Source organism: Asterias rubens, chromosome 15 (assembly GCF_902459465.1).
Source record: "Asterias rubens chromosome 15, eAstRub1.3, whole genome shotgun sequence".
Lineage (NCBI taxonomy): Eukaryota > Metazoa > Echinodermata > Asteroidea > Forcipulatida > Asteriidae > Asterias > Asterias rubens.
Window position 1 is genome coordinate 8,860,409 of NC_047076.1, and position 26,364 is coordinate 8,886,772.

At 40.9% G+C, this 26,364-nt stretch overlaps 1 protein-coding gene across 1 annotated transcript in view; it reads left to right on the forward strand.

Annotated features, from left to right (window-relative positions):
• Positions 1-302: 302 nt before the first annotated feature.
• The window catches only part of LOC117299931 (ATP-dependent RNA helicase DHX8-like), a 35,780-nt gene continuing 9,718 nt past the window's right edge, over positions 303-26,364 (forward strand). The window contains exons 1-15 of the mRNA XM_033783536.1: positions 303-396; positions 1,196-1,440; positions 4,645-4,733; positions 5,842-6,141; positions 7,895-8,102; positions 12,821-12,950; positions 15,641-15,828; positions 16,608-16,790; positions 17,550-17,697; positions 19,301-19,479; positions 20,979-21,173; positions 21,695-21,967; positions 23,933-24,056; positions 25,070-25,251; positions 26,009-26,149. Coding sequence (XP_033639427.1) covers positions 303-396; positions 1,196-1,440; positions 4,645-4,733; positions 5,842-6,141; positions 7,895-8,102; positions 12,821-12,950; positions 15,641-15,828; positions 16,608-16,790; positions 17,550-17,697; positions 19,301-19,479; positions 20,979-21,173; positions 21,695-21,967; positions 23,933-24,056; positions 25,070-25,251; positions 26,009-26,149 — 2,679 coding nt within the window. The remainder of the gene's footprint in view (positions 397-1,195; positions 1,441-4,644; positions 4,734-5,841; positions 6,142-7,894; positions 8,103-12,820; positions 12,951-15,640; positions 15,829-16,607; positions 16,791-17,549; positions 17,698-19,300; positions 19,480-20,978; positions 21,174-21,694; positions 21,968-23,932; positions 24,057-25,069; positions 25,252-26,008; positions 26,150-26,364) is intronic.

The window sequence follows — 26,364 nt, forward strand, 5'->3', positions numbered from 1 at the left end:
GATTCCAACAACAGCGTGTCGTGTAGAAGACGTAGTTATTTTTCCGGATTTGTTTTCACATTTTAAGTAATTTACTTGAAGTTTAGCTCCGTATGTACAAATATGGGCTATTCAGGACATTTGCGATTTTAAGTTTGTGAGTATTCGTGGTGCGGAAAGGGTAAAATTTTTGAGTGAACAAAAACACCGTTTCGTCGCGACAACGAAAACTACGTTGGACGGATTTTGCAGTGCATGCACCGTAGTGCCAGTGGAAGATCAGATCAGGCCCGCTAGCACCGCACAACACAGCAGCAGTACAAATGGATGAACTTGCAAAGTTGGAGTATCTGTCGCTCGTGTCCAAAGTTTGCACTGAACTGGACAACCATTTAGGAATGAATGACAAAGATCTTGGTAAGAATGATTGGTATTGTAATGTTTTATTCATAACAATTGACATTATTTTATTATTATAACAACTTCATTCAATCCTTTCAGTTTCATCATCATCATCATGTTCATTTATGAGTTCATGTTTTCCTCATTCTAATTCATGTCCTTACTTACTAAAAAACATGCTAAACTCCCCTTAAGTCTGAAATAAAATGAGTAATTATCTAATTTACTCAAATCAAAATCAAGTGAGATGTTCCTTTTGTTAGGTAAAATTCAGTGAAACTGAAAGTGGTAGCAGGATACAAAAATATCTTTCCCAAAGTCACCTGGACAGAGACGTCCCAGACAGAGTCGCTCCCAGACAGAGTCACCCCAGGACAGAGTTTCCCCTGGACAGAGTTGTCCCCTGATATGTCCGTCTCTCAGGTGCATTAACATATAAAGGACTAAAAGTTGACGAAGTGGGTCTTGTTTGTACAATATGCTGACCTTGTGAATGAGGTTCAAGGAGGCGATAGCGATCGGAGTGAACCATACTTCTAGGAGTAATACTAATAGGCCAACCCCGAACAGAGATATGAGCAGTTATAAGGAGCAAAATTAGGAGAGATCGCCTACATAACATTAGACTAATGCTTAAGGGCTAGTGAGGAAAGCTCAGTTGGTAGTGACTGTTTGTCGTCATGTTAATCACGACTGCTTCACTTCACTGCTACACTGCCTCATGTCCCGATCTTTTAATTTTTTCTTCAACCCCAAATTAATTAGACTTTGACTTGAGTATAACCAGAAACAATGCTTGATTTTATACTTGTAGCTGAATTCATCATTGATATCGCCGACAAGAACCCAGACTACGACAGTTTCAATTCAGCACTACAGAAGAATGGTGCCGATCTACCAGGGTCGTTCGTCTCCAACCTTCAACGTCTTATCCACCACATGAGGCCACCGAAGCCGAAGAAATCTAGCCTTGGCGCTAAGGTGAAGAAATCCAAATCGGTCAAGGTGGAGAAGAGACGAGAAAAGTACCCAGGACTCTGTATTCCTGATGAAAAAATGGTAATAACTCAACATATAAAGGGATGTATAGGGGGCCTATTAAGCTTGGGTGATATTGATTTATTTTATTCACGATATATCGCCAACAATATATCGCGATATTCGATATAATCGCGATTAATTAATTTTAACATCATCAGTCTTCAAACTCCCAGTGAAAGTTGTAGAAGAAACGGTTGTAGCATAAGAGAGGTGTTGTAATGACCTATTCTTCTGGTTTTACTCCAAACCAATGGGGTGTTAAACTAGGGGCCATTACTTACATGCGTTTAAGATGTTAACGTCTGCGCATGACAGACTGCTCTATTGTTTGCATGACTAATAAGTTCGCGCTAGCGCTACTTGCACACACGTGGTGGTGCAGCACACACGTGGTGGTGCAGCACACACGTGGTGGTGCAGCACACACGTGCTGGTGCAGCACACACGTGGTGGTGCAGTGAGCATGCAGTGACCCTGGCGTTCTGCAGACGCACTGTAGTTTTCGGTAGTCTGTGTGAGACCGCCTGAAACAACCCGGCCGGTCCAATCTAGAAAGGAATCTTGCGGCTGCGTCACAGACTGAGAGTGAGGAGGGAGGCCAATATTCAGTAGGTCTTTGCTTTTATTTGACGGCGCAGTCTGGCAGCGCTTATCAATTGAATACATTTACCAACAGATCGGTAAATGTATTCAATTGATTAGCGCTGCCGTCGTAAAAGTAAGTAAAGGCTTACATAATTTAGGAATGTTTGGTAATTCAATGACGCACCATTGGCAGTTGATTTCTTTTTTCAAATAAAACTTTCGGACGGGTAAATGCATCCGTGATGGTGGTTAGATTTGATCTCGATGGACCGGCTCTATTTGATGGTGATGGCGACGCAGAGGGCTGTTGTCTTGTCAACTCGGCAGGGTGTTTTACCTTGAGATGACGGCTTAAATTTGACGTAGTGCCACCTTTGATTGAGACCTATTTGAAGCAAATGCGGCAGGTCGCTTCATTTCAGTCGTTGCTTTTCCGTCTTCATCAACAGCAATACCAAAATGAACCCATACGGCAGAAGTTGTTTTTTTCTTAGACACAAGATGCAGTTCACCTTCCATCTTTGAACGATTGAAGTAGAATGATGGCCAAGTCAGTTTGGAAATAATTAAAATATCGGCTCTTTTAATTATTTCCAAACTGAGTTGACCATCACTCTTCTCTATAGAGCCTAACCAAATAAACTACCAAGTTTAATAGCCGATTTACACCTCAGATGGGCGCAGACAGCGGCCCTGAGCCGCACGCTCAAAGGGAGTGTAATGTGATACAATAGTGATACTAAATGTAGTTTTCGGTTGTCTGTGTAAGGCCGCCTAATCTCCGCTTTGATTGGGTTTTTTCCCCGAAGAAACCCGGTCGGTCCAATCTACTATTGTCGCAAGACGTCTCGGCTAGGAAATACATCGCGATACTTAGCCGATATCGCGATTTACCGATATTTCGATTAATACAAAATCGATCCGATATCGATATCGTTTCCAAATTAGTATCGCCCAAGTATAGGGCCTATGTTTGGTAAATTGGAACCTTCTGCTGGTTTCAATCATGTAATAGTTGTAGATGTCTATGTTTACCATAAAACCCTTTCAAAATGGTGGATTTTTTTTTTTAGATAATGCCGATAATCTGCAATTAGAATTGGAGAACTGTTACTGTCATTAACGCTTCTCAGATTCAAGTTTTGGGGGATGAAAATTTACATCATTTTCCATAACTGCGGTACTTCAAAATGCATACTTTCCAAAGCAGCTGTGTACTTCTGTACCAAGAAAGTTTTTGTTGGCAATAATTTTCAGAGTTATTACCAAACGCAAGCCTGACCAAAGATACATTATACAGACTCTTTAAAGACACTGGGCACTATTGGTAAGTGTCAAAGACCAGTCTAGTCACTCAGTGTATCTCAACATATAATATGCATAAAATAACAAACCTGTGAAAATTTGAGCTCAATTGATCATCGAAGTTGCGAGATAACTACGAAAGAAAAAAACATCCTTGTCACATGTGCTTTCAGATGCTTGGTTTCGAGACCTTAAATTCTAAATCTGAGGTCTCAAAATCAAATTCGTGGAAAATTACTTCTTTCTCGAATACTACATCACTTCAGAGGGAGCCGTTTCTAACAATGTTTTATACCATCAACCTCTCCCCATTACTCGTTACCAATTAATGTTTTATGCTGATAATAATTTTGAGTATTTACAAATAGTGTCCACTGCCTTTAAAGCCATTCGGTAAACAGTATTGTCCAAAGACCCACACTTCGTGTATCACAACTGATAAAAAAAATAACAAACCTGTGAAAATTTAGGCTCAATCGGTCATCGGAGTCGGGAAAAAATAACGGGGAAAACCAGACCTTGTTTCCGCACGTTTCGCTGTGTCATGACATATGTTTTTAAATAATCCTGTTATTCTTGACAACGAGAATTGATAATTGTTTTAATGTTTTCTCGAACAGTAAAGCATTTCATGGATTAATATTTCAAGAGAAGTCTTTCACCACTACCTTCTGTAAACCCTGTAAATTATTTGTAAATCTGTGAACTTTTTTTTTTTTTGTGCTGAAAGTGTATAATGGCTTTAACCTACATGTTGCTGCAAATGATTGTAGCAGATGGTGACGTCCCTTACATCTACATCTATGACCGTCTGTGGGACCAAGGGTTACAATTATCCCTCTTACATGCAACTTAGTTCTGATAATGCTTGTTTACTAGTGTAGTCTCTGCTCTGTATCTTGACATTTCCTGTCAGCATCATGTAGTATGCATGTCAGTTAGTTCTATTGTATCTACATTTAATATGGTATTAAAACAATCAAATGGTTAAAAAAAACAATTAGATATACTTTGCCTTTGAGGAAGACACCTGTCAAATCTACTCTCCTGCCCTCTTTTTTTAAAATTCATTAATATATTGATGGTTTATTTATAAACAAATAGGCCTATCCCATGGTAGCCATAGGTTGAATTGCGGACATTTTGTGCATCAAGTAAAAAGATAAAAGCGGAAAAAAAAGTAGTCAAAAAGGCAGAATAAAGAACACACACATAAACAAAAACCAGGAAAAGTGAGATTGGCATCAATGAGGACAGAAATACAAATTTCTTAAAAAAAACCCAGCGTAAATGAATCATTTTGAGCACTATTTTTCTGCTGGTACTCTGCAGGTTGAAGCTGAGATGGATGAGAAGGTCGCCATGGAAGCCATGGATGAGCTTGAAGCCTTGATGCCAGCTGCTATCAGCTCAATACCAATGTAAGTTATAACCCTTTTCACACTACTCTATTTCCTGGGGTAACACCCAGGGAATAATTGCCGGCCACGTTCACACAATGGTCGCTATTGACTCCATGCACGCACGTCACACGAGGCAGCTGTGCCACAATCACCATTTTGGTAATCAACAGACAGTATTGAATATGACGTCACTGTTCAAGTATGTGCACTACAAGATGGCGTCTGTGTGCGTGTGTGTGTGCGTAGAAATCAAAGCGGGAATGCTGAGTGCTGCGTGTTTTTTGATTGACGTGTTTGGATGTGCATACAGTTTGACCTACAAGATGGCAACTTTCAAAGCAAAAAAAGGGGTTATTCAATAAGGTCTATAGGTTTACGTGTAAACGCTGCGTTGCCTAAAATGCGTACTTCACTGAATAACGCACAGTTACATTAGCCACCAGTATTGCGGTTCTGATGATGATATTAGGTGAATTGGGTCAATATCCCCTGTCTGTCCTCAACCCCTGCTCTGGAGTCGGGTTAGAACCCTGTGATATTTTTCAAATATGCAACTGGAAACGTATGGAATGTGGCCACAGTGTGTGAAAGTCAGACCTGCTACTCTCACTCTCAAGCACGGGTAGCTAATTCCTGATATGAGTTTGTGTTGAGTCTCTACAGCAGGCTGCTTTGGTTCTCCTGACACACAAGTTAACGCATTCTGAGGACCTAATTTCATTTCAAGGAGCTGTCGCCAAACTTCGATTCGGTTTAGAATGCCCCCCCCCCCCCAGTTCTGAAAACAAGAAGATGAATAATAATCCAAAAAACATGGGTTTTATATGGTTCCAATGCCTCTAAAGGCCCGGTCCCACTGCAGCTATAACGAGAACGATAACGATATTGACGCAAAGAGAACGTATTCCATTATTCCGTTGAATGAGCGTGTGCGTATTCTTGGTGGAGCAATTCAACCAATAGAATGCGTTCTCTTTGCGTCGTGATCGTTATCGTTTTCGTTGTAGACCTTAATACTTCAATTATTTGCCTTCAATGATTTTTGAAGGACTCGGTGGGAAAGTTAAGGGTGCAGGTAAATTTCTCTGCCCAGATTTATTTGAAATTGCAAATTATTTTATTTTAGTAAAACGGAGAAAACCGAGGACGTGAAATCACACAAGAAAAAGAAGAGCCGCCATCGTCACCATAGTGACAGTCGAAGCAGGAGCAGAAGTCGAAGTCGTGAAAGACACAGGGATAGACACGGTGATAGACAAGCTGATAGATACGCTGACAGACACAGTGATCGACACGGTGACAGACAGAGTGATAGGCACGGTGACAGACATAAACATAGGAGGAGCTCAAGGTCAAGGTCAAGGAGCTTGGACCGAGATCAGCGCCACCGTAGTCGGAGCAACAGCAGGGATCGGAAACACAAGAGGTTGGTGATGCTGTCCTTAATTTGTTCGAAGTTACATTTGGGCTATACGAACCATATCTGGGCACAATTTCAGAGAGCTGTTTAAGCACAAAGAGTTGCTAAGCACAACAAAAATATCCTCTCCAAAATTTATAAATAAGGTTACCAGCCAAACTACCATGTCACATGTAGAATTTGTGACTGGTATCCTTCTCGTTTCTGCTTAGTAGCAACTACAGTCGACTCCCGTTATAACGAGGTCCGCCGGACTGGCCCATTTCCCTCGTATTATCCGAATCTCGTCTTAAACGCAGCGCGCTAAATATAGATACATACGTCATCATTGTGCATGCACACAACACGTGTACTTCGAATACATGACATAATGGTCGCACGTGTGTACATAGCTGCATGGCAGAGCTGCAATTGACTATACTACTGTGTGCATAGAGTAGTATGTGCGATGTACTGCACAAAAAAGCACAACGCGGGGATTATAAAACTGTTTTAACTAAGTTGGTTTAGTTTTAAATTCAATTTTTAAATCAATTTATATTTTACAAGATTGATAAAAAGTGTAAGATTTTAACTTGCGTTCATATTTTGGGAAGTTTCTCTTACAAAACTTTGGTCGCCGGCAGTTTGTTGCCAATGCAATAAATAGTCTTGGTTTTCATTGGTAACCACCTGTTTAACGCTGGATGGTTCATTGCTGCTGCGAGATACCGGGGAAATCTTACTGCTGCAATGCATATTGCACACGCTGTGAAAATTTTCAGTCAATAAAATAAAAGCTGGATTTTCATTGGTAACCACTAGTGTAATAATAGAAGGTTCATTGCTAACGCGAGATACCAGGGAAGATTGTGCTATTCTGTGCATGTGTGTGCATGTGCAATACACTCGTCGCAGCAACAAAAAATAGAATCTTGATTTTCATTGGTAAACACTGTGTCATGTTAGGTTCATTGCCAATGTGGGATACCAGGTAAAATCTTGCTTTTGCATTCAATAATATTGATCACGCAACTAGTTTTGATAAGTTGTAAGTTTGTAAGTTGCGGGTGTTTTTTTCCTTCTGAAAATTTATAACGCGCTTATAAACTCAGTGGATCAGTATCTTTTTTTAAGATCATCAATGTTTGAACCATGCAGACCTCCTAATCCCACCATTGTCCGGAGTTTGGAATTAACAACCTTGCTTGCTGACTCGTGACTCCCGATTTCGGATTAGTGTTGCTAGCGGTAGCGTCCACTTAACACCTCTATTGTATGTCTTAAAAGCCACAAATATCGACTTTACCAGCTGTACAGGTATTTCCTTAGTTGGTTTTTGAATTGTTCTCATTATAGAAGGGTTTTAAACAATGTTTTGCTCGTAATGGGTCTCCCAAATTACCTCGTTATAACCGTGTTCTCGCTACTACCGTGCTCGTATAATCAGTATTTTAATGCATTGAAACACGCATGGGGCCGTTCGGGACCGGCAAAAAACCTCGTATCAACCGGAACCTTGTAACATGCGAGCTCGTAATAACCGGAGTCGACTGTATAGAGCAATACTTTCTGCTTAAGCAGCTTTTTGAAATTGGGCCTTGGTTCTTGGAAGATTTGTAATGCCTGTATTAATTGGGCTACATATATTTACTTGGTCATCATAGAAAAAATGGTGTATGACGTGGGAATGTACTGGAGACGAAAAGTGCTTTGGCAAAGTGTTTTGTTTCCTCCAATAGACTGCAACATGCTAAATAGCTTTACTTCAATTCTATAGGAAACGAGACAGAAGCCGAGATCGAGATCAGGAAAAATACGACGACAGCGACAGCCATGCCGACCGCTTTGTAAACCGCCCGCCCTCGATGGACCCGGAAGTTGGGAGTATATATGAGGGGAAAGTAACGAGTGTGATGCAGTATGGATGTTTTGTACAGCTGGAGGGCTTAAAGCGCAGATGCGAAGGACTTGTCCATATATCAGAGGTAAGAGGCTGTCCCCCCAACTTACAAGGCTTGTTTTGTACAGCTGGAGGGCTTAAAGCGCAGATGCGAAGGACTTGTCCATATATCAGAGGTAAGAGGCTGTCCCCCCAACTTACATGGCTTGTTTTGTACAGCTGGAGGGCTTAAAGCGCAGATGCGAAGGACTTGTCCATATATCAGAGGTAAGAGGCTGTCCCCCCAACTTACAAGGCTTGTTTTGTACAGCTGGAGGGCTTAAAGCGCAGATGCGAAGGACTTGTCCATATATCAGAGGTAAGAGGCTGTCCCCCCAACTTACAAGGCTTGTTTTGTACAGCTGGAGGGCTTAAAGCGCAGATGCAAAGGACTTGTCCATATATCAGAGGTAAGAGGCTGTCCCCCCAACTTACAAGGCTTGTTTTGTACAGCTGGAGGGCTTAAAGCGCCGATGCGAAGGACTTGTCCATATATCAGAGGTAAGAGGCTGTCCCCCCAACTTACAAGGCTTGTTTTGTACAGCTGGAGGGCTTAAAGCGCAGATGCAAAGGACTTGTCCATATATCAGAGGTAAGAGGCTGTCCCCCCAACTTACAAGGCTTGTTTTGTACAGCTGGAGGGCTTAAAGCGCAGATGCGAAGGACTTGTCCATATATCAGAGGTAAGAGGCTGTCCCCCCCAACTTACAAGGCTTGTTTTGTACAGCTGGAGGGCTTAAAGCGCAGATGCGAAGGACTTGTCCATATATCAGAGGTAAGAGGCTGTCCCCCCAACTTACAAGGCTTGTTTTGTACAGCTGGAGGGCTTAAAGCGCAGATGCGAAGGACTTGTCCATATATCAGAGGTAAGAGGCTGTCCCCCCAACTTACAAGGCTTGTTTTGTACAGCTGGAGGGCTTAAAGCGCAGATGCGAAGGACTTGTCCATATATCAGAGGTAAGAGGCTGTCCCCCCAACTTACAAGGCTTGTTTTGTACAGCTGGAGGGCTTAAAGCGCAGATGCGAAGGACTTGTCCATATATCAGAGGTAAGAGGCTGTCCCCCCAACTTACAAGGCTTGTTTTGTACAGCTGGAGGGCTTAAAGCGCAGATGCGAAGGACTTGTCCATATATCAGAGGTAAGAGGCTGTCCCCCCAACTTACAAGGCTTGTTTTGTACAGCTGGAGGGCTTAAAGCGCAGATGCGAAGGACTTGTCCATATATCAGAGGTAAGAGGCTGTCCCCCCAACTTACAAGGCTTGTTTTGTACAGCTGGAGGGCTTAAAGCGCAGATGCGAAGGACTTGTCCATATATCAGAGGTAAGAGGCTGTCCCCCCAACTTACAAGGCTTGTTTTGTACAGCTGGAGGGCTTAAAGCGCAGATGCGAAGGACTTGTCCATATATCAGAGGTAAGAGGCTGTCCCCCCAACTTACAAGGCTTGTTTTGTACAGCTGGAGGGCTTAAAGCGCAGATGCAAAGGACTTGTCCATATATCAGAGGTAAGAGGCTGTCCCCCCAACTTACAAGGCTTGTTTTGTACAGCTGGAGGGCTTAAAGCGCAGATGCGAAGGACTTGTCCATATATCAGAGGTAAGAGGCTGTCCCCCCAACTTACAAGGCTTGTTTTGTACAGCTGGAGGGCTTAAAGCGCAGATGCGAAGGACTTGTCCATATATCAGAGGTAAGAGGCTGTCCCCCAACTTACAAGGCTTGTTTTGTACAGCTGGAGGGCTTAAAGCGCAGATGCGAAGGACTTGTCCATATATCAGAGGTAAGAGGCTGTCCCCCCAACTTACAAGGCTTGTTTTGTACAGCTGGAGGGCTTAAAGCGCAGATGCGAAGGACTTGTCCATATATCAGAGGTAAGAGGCTGTCCCCCCAACTTACAAGGCTTGTTTTGTACAGCTGGAGGGCTTAAAGCGCAGATGCGAAGGACTTCTCCATATATCAGAGGTAAGAGGCTGTCCCCCCAACTTACAAGGCTTGTTTTGTACAGCTGGAGGGCTTAAAGTGCAGATGCAAAGGACTTGTCCATATATCAGAGGTAAGAGGCTGTCCCCCCAACTTACAAGGCTTGTTTTGTACAGCTGGAGGGCTTAAAGCGCAGATGCGAAGGACTTGTCCATATATCAGAGGTAAGAGGCTGTCCCCCCAACTTACAAGGCTTGTTTTGTACAGCTGGAGGGCTTAAAGCGCAGATGCGAAGGACTTGTCCATATATCAGAGGTAAGAGGCTGTCCCCCCAACTTACAAGGCTTGTTTTGTACAGCTGGAGGGCTTAAAGCGCAGATGCGAAGGACTTCTCCATATATCAGAGGTAAGAGGCTGTCCCCCCAACTTACAAGGCTTGTTTTTATTCAGACAGGGTACGAAATTAAGAAAATTTGCTGGTTGCCCCCAGGGCAACCAGCAACTGAAAATAGGTTGCCCACAAGAAAAATAGGTTGCCCGAAAAAAAAGAGATAAAGGTACATGTAAGTCTTACTCTAACTCTCCGAGGGGAAGCATCGCTGTCATTTGACTTAATTTTTGCTGATTTGGATACATGGTGCTCTTCATCATCTGTAAAACCAGCGTCGGTATCACTTCTTACATGTTTTGGGTTTTTACCCAACGTGAAACCAAACTTTAGGAGGCTCATTGTTATTCTTTGTGTCATGCAACTTTCGTAAATATTAGAACTGTCAGTGTCAACCACGCAAATTAAAGTAGCGAGTGGATCTGCGCTCACACATGCTGGCTAGCTGTTCCCACACGCTTGTTATGTGCGCGTGCAGCATAACACGCGTGGCACCAGTGATCCCCGGAAAAGCGCAATTTCTAGAAAGCGCGTGTGCCCGCAGCCTCCATTCATCGTGTTTATCATTTGCAAGCTGGTCCCGCGCGCGGCACACTGTGCAGCATGCATCTGCGCGGCACCAGCGGTTGCTGGAAAGCGCGTGTGCGACCAGGATCAGCGGTGCAAACGTTCAGTCCCAACTATGTGTTTTGCTACACAGCAAAGATGGTAAGTAAAGGCCCATATATCTGCAGTTAGGCTGATTCTATAGTTGGGACAGAACAAGAACGTGAATTCCAATTGTAAATGCTGTACGTGTACCCTACGCACGTGCATTACTGTCCCGCTATTACACAGCACAGCAATTTTAACCGCGCTGTGCCATCGCATATTATTTAATACGTGAATGATGATGCTGGAAAGTTCTCACATGGCTCGCAGTCCGGTTGACGTCGTGGAATATACAAAAATGGTTGAACATCATAAATATTTTTTTTATGTGGAAAATTCAAACGATCTTTGGAGCTGGCACAATATAAGCAGGTTAGGCCTAAATTGTTGTTTTTCATAAGGTTGCCCGTCGGGCAACGGCGACACAATCACAGGTTGCCCGGATGATTTTTTGGTTGCCACGGGCAACCGGGCAACCGTTAATTTCGCACCCTGTCAGACATTTGAAATAAATTTGTAGTGTGTTCAAAATCAGACATTTGAAATAAATTTGTAGTGTGTTCACAATCTGTTTCCTGGATTTTTATTGATGAATCAGTGGGGAAATCTTCTCTTGGTTTTAGGACAAGCCTACCTCGAGATAAGACTAGTTTTTTATTCCTTGTGAATTCCACCCAAGGGCTGTAAAAAGCGTGTGAAGGCATTTGTGAGTTTGAATTTGCATGATTTTCAAATATCTACCACTTTGCAAAAATTTGGCAGACCGTGTTAGTTCATGAAGTAAAAGGAAAGCCACCAGATTGGAGGGATACTTGTGTGGATCATTACATTCTACTTTTAAAACTTCTTTCCAACATGTTTTCAGAACAGATGATTTTAGACACTTTTGAAAGCCCAACTCGCCCAATCTAAGGCAATGTGGACAAAATGAGAAATGGTGTTTACGAGGCCGTAGCAGATTTTAAAAGACATAGTCATGAACAAGTGTTTAAAGGAACATTACAGAATTTGTTTTGCTAACAACACAGTTTCTGGCAGTGTAAGAACTGTCCCATTAGTAACCTGGGTACTAGGCCTGGGCGAATAATTTGAATATCCGGTTAATGGGGAATAGGTTTTCCTATCCGTAACCGCGAATGCCTTTTTTTTCTTACCCGGATATCCGCATAGGGCGCGAATAGCTATTTATTAACCGAATAGTTCTGTAATTACAACTGAGTAACCAGATATTCTTTAATATTTGAATATCCGCGGACGTCGGGCGACAACTGATAGGAATGTTTTGTCTGAATCCTTATGAAACTTCTATTAAAAACAGCATAAATTAAGTATTTAACTATGCTCACCTCCGTGAAGAGTTAAAACAATGACATATCTGACGTAATTTGTTCAAAGATTACAAAAGTTTTCCTTCACGTAGAGTCAATCACGATCAAAAGAAAAAGCAAATCGCCATCTTTAAATCAGATCCAGTTATTTTTATAATAGCGCCCTCTAGCAGCGAAAAAAAACTATTCGAATATTCGGTTAATTTCGGATAGTTGGCCAGCGTTATCCGAATAACAAAATTTCACTATTCGCCCAGCACTACTGGGTACTATCCCATTGCTGCGCCAAATAGAACGCTCTGGGATCACCTCGGTGTTATAAATTTAACCATATCACTTAAAGCAGTCAATGTTTGTATACTATTAGACATAATAAATCCTTAGATTGTGTAAGATTTATGTAAGTCTGTGATCTTAGACAAGTTTGTTCTTACCTTTAAGGATTTTTGGTTTTATAATAATCAAGTTTTTTGTTTACCCAGCTCCGTCGTGAAGGTCGTGTTGCCGATGTTAACGATGTGGTGACTCGAGGTATGAGAGTCAAGGCTAAGGTTCTCTCCCTCGCTGGGACCAAGATCCGACTCTCCATGAAGGATGTCGACCAAGACTCAGGTAATAAATATACTTACTTTACTCCCTCCCGCAGGCCTGTCATTATGTGATATTCCTAAATGATCTCCTTTAAAGACACTGGACACCTTTGGTAATTACTCAAAATAATTGTTTGCATAAAAACTTACTTTGTAACGAGCAAAGGAGAGCTGTTTATAGTTTGTAACATTGTGAAGAACAGCTCCCTCTGATGTAGCGTAGTTTTTGAGAAAGAGGTAAATTTTTCAGACCTGAAGTCTTTTAATATTTGGTTAGGCATCTGAAAGCACACACATTTGTGCAACAAGGGTGTTTTTCTTTCATTGTTCTCTTGCAACTTCGACGACCATTTGAGTCAATTTTTTTTTTTACAGATGTGTTATTTTATGCGTATGAGAATACACCAATTGAGAATATTGGTCTTTGACAATTACCAAACATGTTCAGTGCCTTTGTATTCAAACTTCTTCCCATGCTTCAATTTTTCTTCTTTTGTGATTGCCTGATTAGGCAAACTTTGATCGCAAAAAAGGCACATTGCCCCAAAATCTACGACAAAGGCATGTAGCTCTATGTCCAGTACATCAGAGTAGGGCCCAAGTTCATGGCTTTGCTTACCGCCGAATTCTGCGCTTTCGATCACCATTCATTCATTCATTCATTCATTCATTCAAACTTACATTTACCCTTATGATTTACTTACCATTTGCCGCTTACTGTGCAAGCGCCAAATTTCTGCGCTAGCTGTGTAAGCAAACAATGACTAGAAACAGTGAGTACACATGCACAGAAGCCAAAATTCAAACTTACAATAACTGTTATGATTTACTTACCATTTGCCGCTTACTGTGCAAGCGCCAAATTTCTGCGCTAACTGTGTAAGCAAAGAATGCCTAGAAACAGTGAGTACACATGCACAGAAGCCAAAATTCAAACTTACATTTACTCTTATGATTTACAAACCATTTGCCGCTTACTGTGCAAGCGCCAAATTTCTGCGCTAACTGTGTAGGCACAGAATGCCTAGAAACAGTGAGTACACATGCACAGAAGCCAAAATTCAAACTTACATTTACTCTTATGATTTACATACCATTTGCCGCTTACTGTGCAAGCGCCAAATTTCTGCGCTAACTGTGTAGGCACAAAATGCCTAGAAACAGTGAGTACACATGCACAGAAGCCAAAATTCAAACTTACATTACTCTTATGATTTACATACCATTTGCCGCTTACTGTGCAAGCGCCAAATTTCTGCGCTAACTGTGTAAGCACAGAATGCCTAGAAACAGTGAGTACACATGCACAGAAGCCAAAATTCCTTGCTAACCCGTGAAAAACGCTTAACCTAAGTGCGAAATTCCATGCTTCCGTAACTAGAATAATGGAATTTTGAGGTTGTTTTTTTACAGAAATAGCAACAATTATTTGCTACTCTTAATTTTTAACGAGAGTTACAATGAAATCGGGCTCAAAGTTTACAACAATGCTTATCATGTGCTTGTCTTCAAACGTTAATTATTTATTATGCAACAACACAAATATTTGGGCCAAGTATTTTGTAATTAGTATTATCAATGTGTGCTAAATTCTTAATTAAACAATGTATTTGTTTTTTAGTTGCTGGCTGGGTACATTTTATCCAAGTCTGGAATTGATGACATGTTGTCATCAGATTGGGCGCTTAAGACTATAAAAGCGTTATGAAATGAATATGGTTGGAAGGATATTTTAAAAGTAGAAAAAAAAGTTAACACACATTTTCCTTTTTCGTTTTTTGTGAGCTAACGCAAAGTGTTTTTGTTTTTGTGGATTATTTTTTACAACGCTTGGTTTTATGTGAAAGTTACTGTGATAAAGTGATGTATTGACCCATTTCACCTGACGTCATTATCAGTAAAATCTTGAATGCGCCATACTGGTGGGCAATTTCACTGTGCATTTTTATATATAACTCTATGCTGTGCGTTATGCAATGAAGTGTGCTTTAGGCGACGCGGCGTTAATACACGTAAACCTAACTGCCCACCAACATGGTGAGCGTGGCATCAGTCGCAGCGTGTGACGCGCGTGCAAGGGGTCAATAGCGTCTTACCTGTCAGGATATCCCATGGAAGACATAAGGTGGACAAATATTAGGTGAAGTTGAAACTGCTTGGTTTTCCAAGGTCTGAAAGATGGACCTCAGAGTCCGAGACCAGACTAGCCAGTGTGTGGGTCCCAGGCACCTGATGCAAATAAGGAATATGAAATCAAGGGGTTAAGATGCTGTATAGTCTGGTAGCTATTACATTTATTTTAATGCAATTACATGAGATTTGAGGCATGGCATGGTGAGGTATCAATATATATTTGGTTTGCGGTAACACCAACGCCATGTGTATCTACTTGCCAGGTAGATAATAAAGCAAGACAAGTTCTCAAAAGAACATAATCTACCTTGGGTCGATTTCACAAAGAGTTAGGTTAGGACTAGTCCTAGGAGATATTCAACACTTAAGGCTAGTCCTAAGTTAGGACAAGTTTTAGTTAGGACGAGTAAAACTCGTCCTTACTCGAGATAAGACTAGTCTTAAAGACATTGGACACTTGCCAAATTCCAGGCAATCTCCTACATATTGTTATTAAATGTTCAGGATATAAATTTGTTCGTGCAATACTTACAGACGGGATTCAAGGTTTTTTTCATCTCGTTTTTCCTTTCTCTGCAGGTAGAGACCTTAATCCAGGATTATCTAAAGGATTAGCAGGTTCATCTAATCCAGAAGCTGATGATACAATGCGTAATCCAGATCGTCCATCGAACCTCCCTCTTGTGACCGTAGCGGAAACGGACGACAGTAGCATCAGGAAGCGTGTACAGCGTGTTACGTCTCCCGAAAAATGGGAACTGAAACAGGTGAACAGAGTTGTCAATGTAAAGTTGTCCTCTTTATGAAAACTAAATGTTTATTCGGGCAAAACAATCACAAGTACATGTTCACACATTAAAAATAGATCAACTTAAGTTAAAAGTAACTGTCTCCAAAAGGCGTATGTCTCCCGAATTCTAGAAAATTTTCCCCAAATGGAACATACCAGATAAGCAAGGCAATCCAGGGTCGCTTTCACAAAGCAATATAATCCATCTTAAGACAAATTGTCAGTATAGCCATAGTGATTTGTGTTGTGACATCACACTTTACTAAGCAACTACGATTGATTTGCAGTTATGATCAATCTTGGGTCCTTGTGGAATCGGCCCAAGGTATTTTAAACATTCCTCTTATTCCCAGTCCATCTTTCAATAATAATAATAACTGTATTTATAACGCGCCTTTTGCCAAAGGATACAAAGCGCCAGGTATTATTACTGCAAGGAGTGGTACGAAGTTTGAGATATAAGACCTAATCCTTAGCTCCATGTAATGGTTAACAAGGTACTGTGGCGCAATATGCTGCCAATCCAGCCAGGAACATCGGGTGAACCCCTTCTTTCTTTTGGTGATAAGTGCACTGGGTTCTTTTACATAAGTGCACTGGGTTCTTTTACAAGGACACAAGTGTCACGGCTGGGGATTCAAACCCACACTCTGATCAGAAACACCACAGTTTGAATTCGGTGCTCTTAACCGCTCGGCCACGACACTTCCACAGAAATTTGTAAAATTTCTTAAATATCCAAACACTCCTTTTCAGATGATGGCAGCAAGCTGCATCGATGTGACAGAGCTTCCTGATTTTGATGAGACGACCGGAGTCCTAGCTAAGGAGGACGATTCTGATGAGGAGATTGAGATCGAGCTTCGGGAAGAGGACCCTCCCTTCCTACGAGGGCACGGACGGCAGAGTGTTGAACTCAGCCCAGTCAGAATAGTTAAGGTCAGTGTCAAGATGTCAGAATGTCTGAATCATGTGATTAGGGGAATGCTTCATTCTTCTTCTTTTCGTTTCACCGAAGTGTGATGGTTATATTTCATTTTCCATTTCTTGTTCACAGTCCTCTGACAGTTCCTGATAGGTCTTTTAAAGGCTCTGGACACCATTGGTGGTTACTTAAAATAATTGTTAGCATAAAAACTTACTTGGTATTAAGAAGCAATGGAGAGCTGCTGATAGTATAAAACATTGTGAGAAATGGCTCCTTCTGACATAACTTAGTTTTTGAGAAAGAGGTAATTTCTCACTCAAGTAATAAAATACTTTAGCTGAAACCTTTTATTATGCATCTGAAAGCATACATAGTAATTCAATTACCCAATGTGTCCAGTGCCTTTAAGCTGCAAGTGGGACTGCATGTCGAGCGGTTAAGAGCCTGGAACTCAAGCTCTGCTGTTTCTGATCAGCAGAATGTGGGTTTGAGTCCCAGTCGTGACACTTGCATCCTTTAGCAAGACACGTAACCATTGCCTCAGTCTTTCGGGTAGGTCATAAAGCTGTAGGTGGTTGGGCCAGTCTCGTAGCCCCACCTCGTAGACCAAAGCATCTTTTTTTGTCACGGGCAGTGTGTTTATCTTCAATCATTTGACGGCTGCACTCAAAAGCTAGAAGAAAATGCTCAATATGATCAAATTAGGGTCAGCCACAAGGATTCAAACCAACAAATGATTAAATAGTAATTTCCATTTCTTGTTTGTGCAGAATCCCGACGGAACGTTGTCCAAGGCAGCCATGATGCAGAGCGCCCTCGCTAAGGAGCGCAGGGAGATGAAACAAACGCTGGACAGAGCGGAGAGCGAAAATATCCCGACAGGCATGAACAAGAATTGGATCGACCCTATGCCAGACAGTAAGTGGAAAACTCACCCCACACCCGTAACTGACAGCAACACTTCTTAGATTCAAATTTTGGGGCATAAAACTGATATCTTTTATCCATAACCACAATATTTTCAAGTGATTTGCTTCTCAAAATGCTTTATACTATCGAAAGCTGCTGTAGGCTTCTCACCGAAAGTGTGGCCATACATTTTCAAGAGTGATTACCAAAAGTACTACTTCCCAAGGATTTGGGTACTTTATCATAATGTCCACAGATTTACATTTAACTTACAGGGTTTGAGGATAATGATGGTGGAAAGCTTCCCTTCAAATATTACGAACTGAGGTTCTGTAGTTTTTGAGAAATGAGTAAAACAAATCACAAAATAATGTTCATCTCAGTGACACAAAAATGATTCTACCATGTAAAAACCCACTATCCAGTTATGGTATTATACCATAAACATAGCATAACTGGTTAATACCTTTAAACTGAGACGAAAAATGTGTGTTTTACTCATTTCTCAAAAACTACAGCACCTCAGTAAGTAAAATCTCAAGGGTAACTTTCTACTATCGTAATCTTCAAACTGTGTAAGTTTAATGTAAATCTGTGGACATTGTGTTTTGTGTTAGGAAAAAGTACATAGACCCTTTATAAGACAGGTACATGCACATTTTTCCCCAATTTTTTATTATTTATTTCTCCAAAACCTCCAAAAATGGAGAAGAGCATGAGATCACTCCATGTAGCACCTTTTAATTGTTAGAAGATGGTACATCACAATCTGCAGCCAACCAATCCAGAAAACATTGAGGGAAACCTCTTTTCTGAATACTAAAAAACATCAAGTCTATCAATTGTTTGTTAAGGGGAAACTGTCAAGTTTGGAGACAAGTTTTCAACTCTCTTTTTGCCTCAAGCAAAATCGGCAAATTAATATTCTTTATCCCCAATGCAAATTTTCATCTATACATCGTTGTGGTACCTGCTGCTAAAACATAGGATTCGAACTGCCTCTAGCTACAGGGCAATCTCAGTGGTCTATTTGGTAAGACACTGCCCTAGAATTGCAAAGGTTGTGGGTTCAAATCCTACCTAAGTAATATGCTGGTGATTTTTTTTTTCACAGAGCTCTGGAAAGTACTGAGTATACAGCTAAACACACATAGGTGTATATTGATAAAACCACAATTAATGTAACTCTCTTAAAGACAGTGGACACTATTGGTATGTGTCAAAGACCAGTCTTCTCACTTGGTGAATCTCAACATATGCATGAAATAACAAACCTGTGAAAATTTGAGCTCAATTGGTCGTCGAAGTTGCGAGTGGTAATTAAAGAAAAAACACCCTTGTCACACGAAGTTGTGTGCGTTTAGATGGTTGATTTCGAGACCTCAAGTTCAAAACTTGAGGTCTCAAAATCAAATTCGTGGAAAATTACTTCTTTCTCGAAAACTACGTCACTTCAGAGGGAGCCGTTTCTCACAATGTTTTATACTATCAACCTCTCCCCATTACTCGTTACCAAGTGAGGTTTTATGCTGATAATTATTTTGAGTAATTGCCAATAGTGTCCACTGCCTTTAATGTTCTAATTTTTTACTTTTTTAAATTCTCATATAAGGTGAGAGAGCATTGGTGGCCAATGTCCGTAACATGGGCTTCACCAACCAGGACATGCCGGAGTGGAAGAAGAGTGCGTTTGGGGGAAATAAAGCGTCTTACGGAAAACGCACCAAGATGACCATTATGGAGCAGAGGGAAAGCTTGCCTATCTATAAACTCAAGGAGCAATTGGTGCAGGTGAGTTAGGCTGGTACCCTGTCTTTATCCTCAGGCACTGGCCTTACAGGCCCAATAATTTCATTGGAGGATTTCATTGGAGGATTTCATTGGATATAATGATTTCATTGGAGGATTTCATTGGATACAATGATTTCATTGGATACAATGATTTCATTGGAGGATTTCATTGGATACAATGATTTCATTGGAGGATTTCATTGGATACAATGATTTCATTGGAGGATTTCATTGGATACAATGATTTCATTGGAGGATTTCACTGGTTACAATGATTTCATTGGAGGATTTCATTGGATACAAAGATTTCATTGGAGGGTTTCATTGGATACAATGATTTCATTGGATACAATGATTTCATTTGATACAATGATTTCATTGGATTCAATGATTTCATTGGATTCAATGATTTCATTTGATACAATGATTTCATTGGATACAATGATTTCATTTGATACAATGATTTCATTGGATACAATGATTTCATTTGATACAATGATTTCATTGGATTCAATGATTTCATTGGATTCAATGATTTCATTGAATTCAATGACTTCATTTGATACAATGATTTCATTGGATACAATGATTTCATTGAATTCAATGATTTCATTTGATACAATGATTTCATTGGATGATTTCATTGGATACAATTATTTCATTGGATAAACGTGCTGTGACGTTATCTTACCATGTCTGGTGACAGTTGAGTGTGACTCTCCATGCATTTACCAGAGTTGGATCTGTTCAACCCCAAATCATTTAAAATTTACCCCGTCAGTTTCCCTTGTGGTTTATTATTCCCCTTAAGTTGATCCCCTGACTACCCCTTACCAGGTTGTGTCGTAAACTTAGGTGTGATCCTTGCATGGTTACATGGGTATACAGCTTTTTACTGGCACCCCATAGAGAGATTGACAACATGGAGGTTAGGTAGCTCTGTTGGTAGAGCGCTTGGAGTTAATCTGGAGGTTTATTTTCTGCTCGAGTCACTATTTCTTTTTTCAAGTTTGCATGTATTTTGTCTGTTTTTTTTCTTCTACATTCATACCGTTCACTTTTAATGTGCTTTATTTTGCTTGGTACCTATTTTGTTTACCTTGTCATTGTATAACTAGTGTAACGTTGCGTATGTCCGTCTGATGTCAACTACAGTTTATGTACACTCCGTTTGTTTGTCTGTTTTTGTTTCATTGTTTTGTTTTCTTTTGTCTTTTGTATTTTGTCTTCCTTGTTTAATATTGTTTACTTAAGTATATTTTTTGTTTGTGTTGAAGGCATTCCGTTTATAAGCTTCGGCTCCCTGTGTAATACCTCCACGTATTAGTTTGTTTAATATTATTTATCAATTGTTTTGTTTTTTCTAAAGTGATTATCCTTGGTGGAAATAAATGTTGATGAATTGAATTGAACCCCAAACTGTTATTATTGTTATTATTAAAATATTGTTAATGTCTGCAATGGTTTTTATGAACAGCGTTTGTGTTTGTTTCTTACAGGCTATTATAGAAAACCAGATCCTGGTGGTTATCGGAGAAACGGGTAGCGGTAAAACCACCCAGATGACCCAGTACTTAGCAGAGGCTGGGTATACTGTACGTGGGAAGATCGGATGTACCCAGCCCCGTCGTGTGGCTGCCATGTCCGTTGCCAAGAGGGTGTCTGAAGAGTTCGGTTGCCGGTTAGGGCAAGAGGTATGTCAGTTGGAATCTAATCTGTTGCCCCGGGCCAAATTTAATGGAGGTGCTACAGCACATAGAATGAGTAAAGCAAAAAACAATTGTGCTTGCCCGAAATTGATTACCAGCCAATATGCAATTTCAAATGTACGATGTTTTACCATGTTTAAATTTTTTACTCGATTCCTGCTGAATTCTGCTGAATACAAAGGTTTGTAAAGTAATGTTTTTCTGCATATGGAGCTCTCTCTGTGAAATTGGGCCCTGGTCTTGGCCTTGGTGCCAATTCAAAAGTTGCTTCGTATACTTTTCCTAAGATAAAGTGGATTGGGTTTTTAGTCCCTACCTGACTGCATGGGGTTTCCCCTTGACTAACTATCTGGAATTTCCCTCCCATTTCTAAAACTGAAATGTCGTTCCTTGTCTTCTCTCCATGGTTTGTTTTGGCTAGTACAGTGATAAAGTTCACTTTTCCTTGGATTCACCACCAGAAGTAACAAATAAATAAATGAATCAATACCATTTATTCTGTCTAGGTTGGCTACACCATTCGTTTCGAGGACTGCACCTCCCCGGAGACCAAAATCAAGTACATGACAGAAGGTATGCTTCTACGAGAGTGCCTGATTGACTTTGACCTCCAGCAGTACGCCATCATCATGTTGGACGAAGCCCACGAGAGGACCATCCACACCGACGTCTTGTTCGGGCTCCTGAAGAAGGCCGTCAAGAAACGTAGCGATCTGAAGCTCATCGTGACATCGGCGACGCTGGACGCCGTTAAGTTCTCCCAGTACTTCTTTGAAGCGGTAAAGCGTCAGATGATTTTTGACAATGATTTTATCTAATTAATGCTGCCTCCCAACGCCCTTGTAGGTGCACTCACAAATGATTGCGTCTTACTGTTTGTTTGCTTGTTTAGATGATCTTCCCATCAAGGGAACTCAGCAAACCACCACAAGGTGTCATGACCAAGAATGTCATGGCCGAGTGGTTAAGAGCATCGAATTCAAGTTCTGGTGCGTTTTCACCGGAGTGTGGGTTCGAATCCCGGTCATGACACTTGTGTCCTTGAGCAAGATACTTTACTATAATTGCTTCTCTTCACCCAGGGGTATAAATGGGTACCTGCGAGGGTAGAGGTTGATATTGTGAATGAAAATGCCTTTGGAGCGATATAAACTGTTGCCCAGGTTGTATACTCCCAAGGGAGCTGAGAAACATTAAAAAGGGATGTTATTGGCCCTATGACCAGGGCACTAATGTAAAGCGCTTAGAGAATTAAGTGTTAGTTATTAGGCGCTATATAAATCGAAAGTTATTATAAGGGGATAAGCGCCAAGCTGGCAACAGCAATTTTTTTGTCATACAAACATTAGCTTAATGTCTAAAGATGATTATGAATTGCACAAATCAAGATATTGTGATTCAGTAACTAGACCACAACACTTTTTCTAATCGTTGTGAAATCAGCGCTTAGCTTAGGGGATTAGAACCTACAACCATGCGATTGAAAGTCCTAGTTTTGTAGCTGCTCCACATTTGTTGTCTCTCCATCTTTTACCCTGGTGCTCCCTGTTCTGTTTGATCCCTTATAGTGGTTGTTCCAAGGGGTATAGATAGATTACAATGCGCGTCATCGACCGCCAGCTTTTATGTATTAACAAGGGACAAGTGCACTTGTGTACGCTGCCCGTGCCCTTTGCCCTTGTTAATACATCAAAGATGGCGGTCCATCAAAGATTGCAATCCATCTATTGAGTCAGTTGTCAGAAATTTAAGTTTTGAGAAACGAGCCAAAACAGGCCAACAGGTGTGACATTTTAAAAGTAATTTTTTTATTGTAAATTTAAATGCCAAAATATGTTTTACTCTCAATTGGCAACTTCCTTCCTGATAAATGACTTCAAAAAGGGGTTAAAAGTAGCATTGAAATAAAATGTGCCGATGTAAGTTCAAAAGACAACTCAACTTTAAAACCCCTTTTTCTCAGATGCATTCTTTCGCATCTCTTGGTGTTTTTACTGTAAAAAATTTTGAACCAAAATATGTTTTACTCTCAATTGGCAACTTCCTTCCTGATAAATGACATCAAAAAGGGGTTAAAAGTAGCATTGAAATAAAATGAGCCGATGTAAGTTCAAAAGACAACTCAACTTTAAAACCCCTTTTTCTCAGATGCATTCTTTCGCATCTCTTGGTGTTTTTACTGATGCATTCTTTCGATGCATTCTTTCGCATCTCTTGGTGTTTTTACTGTAAAAAATTTTGAACCAAAATATGTTTTACTCTCAATTGGCAACTTCCTTCCTGATAAATGACATCAAAAAGGGGTTAAAAGTAGCATTGAAATAAAATGTGCCGATGTAAGTTCAAAAGACAACTCAACTTTAAAACCCCTTTTTCTCAGATGCATTCTTTCGCATCTCTTGGTGTTTTTACTGTAAAAAATTTTGAACCAAATTGGTATTAACATGGGTTTTTTCAGTTCAGCATTAAAGCATTGTGCTCTTTTCAAATGTATCAAGAATATAAAAATGACCGTGGCGACGAACGGCTCATTTTGCTTGATCGCATCACAGATGTTCCTTACTTTGGTCTGTTCCTTTATGCATTTGTTGTTTTTCTGGCCTCGTATGTGATCTCTAGTATGCTTCTTTCCCTTAGCTGTTACTAGTTTCTTTCCATTTTTGGTACGGGTTAACTTTGGTTTAGCTTACTTTGGTTGTTGCAATTTAAGAATTGGACTTACTGTTTTGGGTTTTATCACACAGCCGATCTTCACAATTCCTGGCCGTACTTTTCCCGTTGAGATCCTTTACACCAAGGAACCAGAGGCAGATTATCTGGACGCTTCACTCATCACCGTCATGCAGATTCATCTGACTGAACCACCGGGTAAGAACCCCCAGGACTGACTGATAGATATACAGGGTGATATATGGGGTGACAGGGGATGCATGGGGTGACAGACAGGGTGATACGTGGGGTGACAGGGTGATGCATGGGGTGACAGACAGGGTGATACGTAGGGTGACAGGGTGATGTATGGGGTGACAGACAGGGTGATATATGGGGTGACAGGGTGATGTATGGGGTGACAGACAGGGTGATATATGGGGTGACAGGGTGATGCATGGGGTGATACACATGGTGATATATGGGGTGACAGGGTGATGCATGGGGTGACAGACAGAGCGATGCATTGGTGACTGACCGGGTAACACACAGAGTGACACACAGGTTGACAGACAGTAAAGTACACGGGATGACACATGTTGACAGACATCTACTGATGTTAAAACAATTTCTACAAGCAACACTTATTCCGTGACTTTCTACTGATATTGTGGGTTGTCGTGGCCGAGTGGATAAGAGCACCGAACTCGAGCTCTGATGCTTCTGTTTATCAGAGTGTGGGTTCGAATCCCGGTCGTGATACTTGTGTCCCTGAGCAAGACACTTAACTATAATTGCTTCTCTCCACCCAGGGGTTAATGGGTACCTGTGAGGGCAGAGATGGTTATTGTGATTGGTTTATCCGAGTAGCGCATATTAATGTTGCACAGGCTGTATACTCCCCAGGGAGCTGAGATGGTTTAAGGAATGAATTAAGGCCCAGTGACCAGGGGTAATTATGTCGGAAGCGCTTTGAGACAGGTGTGAAAAGCGCTATATAAAAACGGGTTATTATCATTATCAATATTATTATTATTATATTAAAAAGAGTTTTTTAAGCAAGACGTTTTTGTTTGTTGTTGCCTTCAAGGTGATATCCTTCCGTTCTGGACAGGAAGGATGTCACTGGGTGACAGAAGGGGTGAAAGATGTTGTGAGACAAAGCATGATTATTCCGTGACTTTCTGCTGATGTTTTTAAGCAAGACATTTTTGTTTGTTGATGTCTTCCAGGTGATATCCTTCTGTTCTTGACGGGTCAGGAGGAGATCGACACGGCTTGCGAGATCCTCTTTGAGAGGATGAAGTCTCTTGGCCCTGAGGTCCCTGAGCTGATCATCCTCCCGGTTTACTCTGCCCTGCCTAGTGAGATGCAGACGAGAATCTTTGACCCCGCCCCTCCTGGCAGCAGAAAGGTGTGACATTGTTTTATTTGAGAAGTGTAGAGGGCAAACGAATGTACACGTCCCAAAATGAGGGGTCTGGTAATCACTCTTAAAATGAATGCCAATAAAAACCGCATGCACATTCCCGTGCTGACGTCATAAAGGAGCAGTTTTGTGGGAAATTTAGCATCTTTACGGAACGTGTAGGCTTAATGGTTCAAACATGACCAATTAGTAGGATTCCGTGATTGAACAAAAATAGTATTTCACTGTGTAAAGTAAAAGTTTGTTCTGCTTGGTTTAATTTTGTTTTGTTGTATTTTGAGAGCTAATAGTGCGGGGTGATTGAACGAAATCAAAATGGTGTATGATGAAGACGCAACGTTTTTGATATCACATGCGCGGTTGTGTTAATGATTTTTCAAGTTAAGTGTCCAAAATGTCACCACAACATTTTTCAGATTTTTTTTTCAAAAACTGGTCGCATCTCTGATTCTTGTTTAGCTACTGTGTGTATTTAAGCAGGTCTGTGACATTTGTTATGCCAATGGAGGTAACTGAATGTGGATCTCAATGGCCAGGGGTTGATTTCACAAAGAGTTAGGACTAGGAGATATACAAATTGCATGGATAGTCCTAAGTTAGGACGAGTAACTGGTCCTCACTTGAGATAAGACTAGTCCTAACTCTTTGTGAAATCCACCCCAGGGCACTAATGTAAAGCGCATTGATACCTTTTTTTTCTAGAATGGCTAGTTATTACTACTTTTTGTGGTTTGTTTATTAGGTTGTCATAGCAACCAACATTGCCGAGACATCTCTTACCATTGATGGAATCTACTACGTTGTGGACCCCGGCTTTGTCAAACAGAAAGTCTACAATTCTAAGACGGGGATGGACCAACTTGTTGTTACACCCATATCACAGGTAAGGCTTCAAAACTTGGAATGGCTGATTCTTTAGTAGGTTTCTCGTCAATTAAGTTGTCGAAATAGAATATTTGTATCAAAATAAATAACTGAGTTTTTTAAAGGTTTCTTCTTGATTTCAAGACCTCAAATTCTAAACTTGAGGTCTCAAAATCAAATTCGTGTAAAATTACTTCTTTCTCGAAAACTATGTCACTTCAGAGGGAGCCGTTT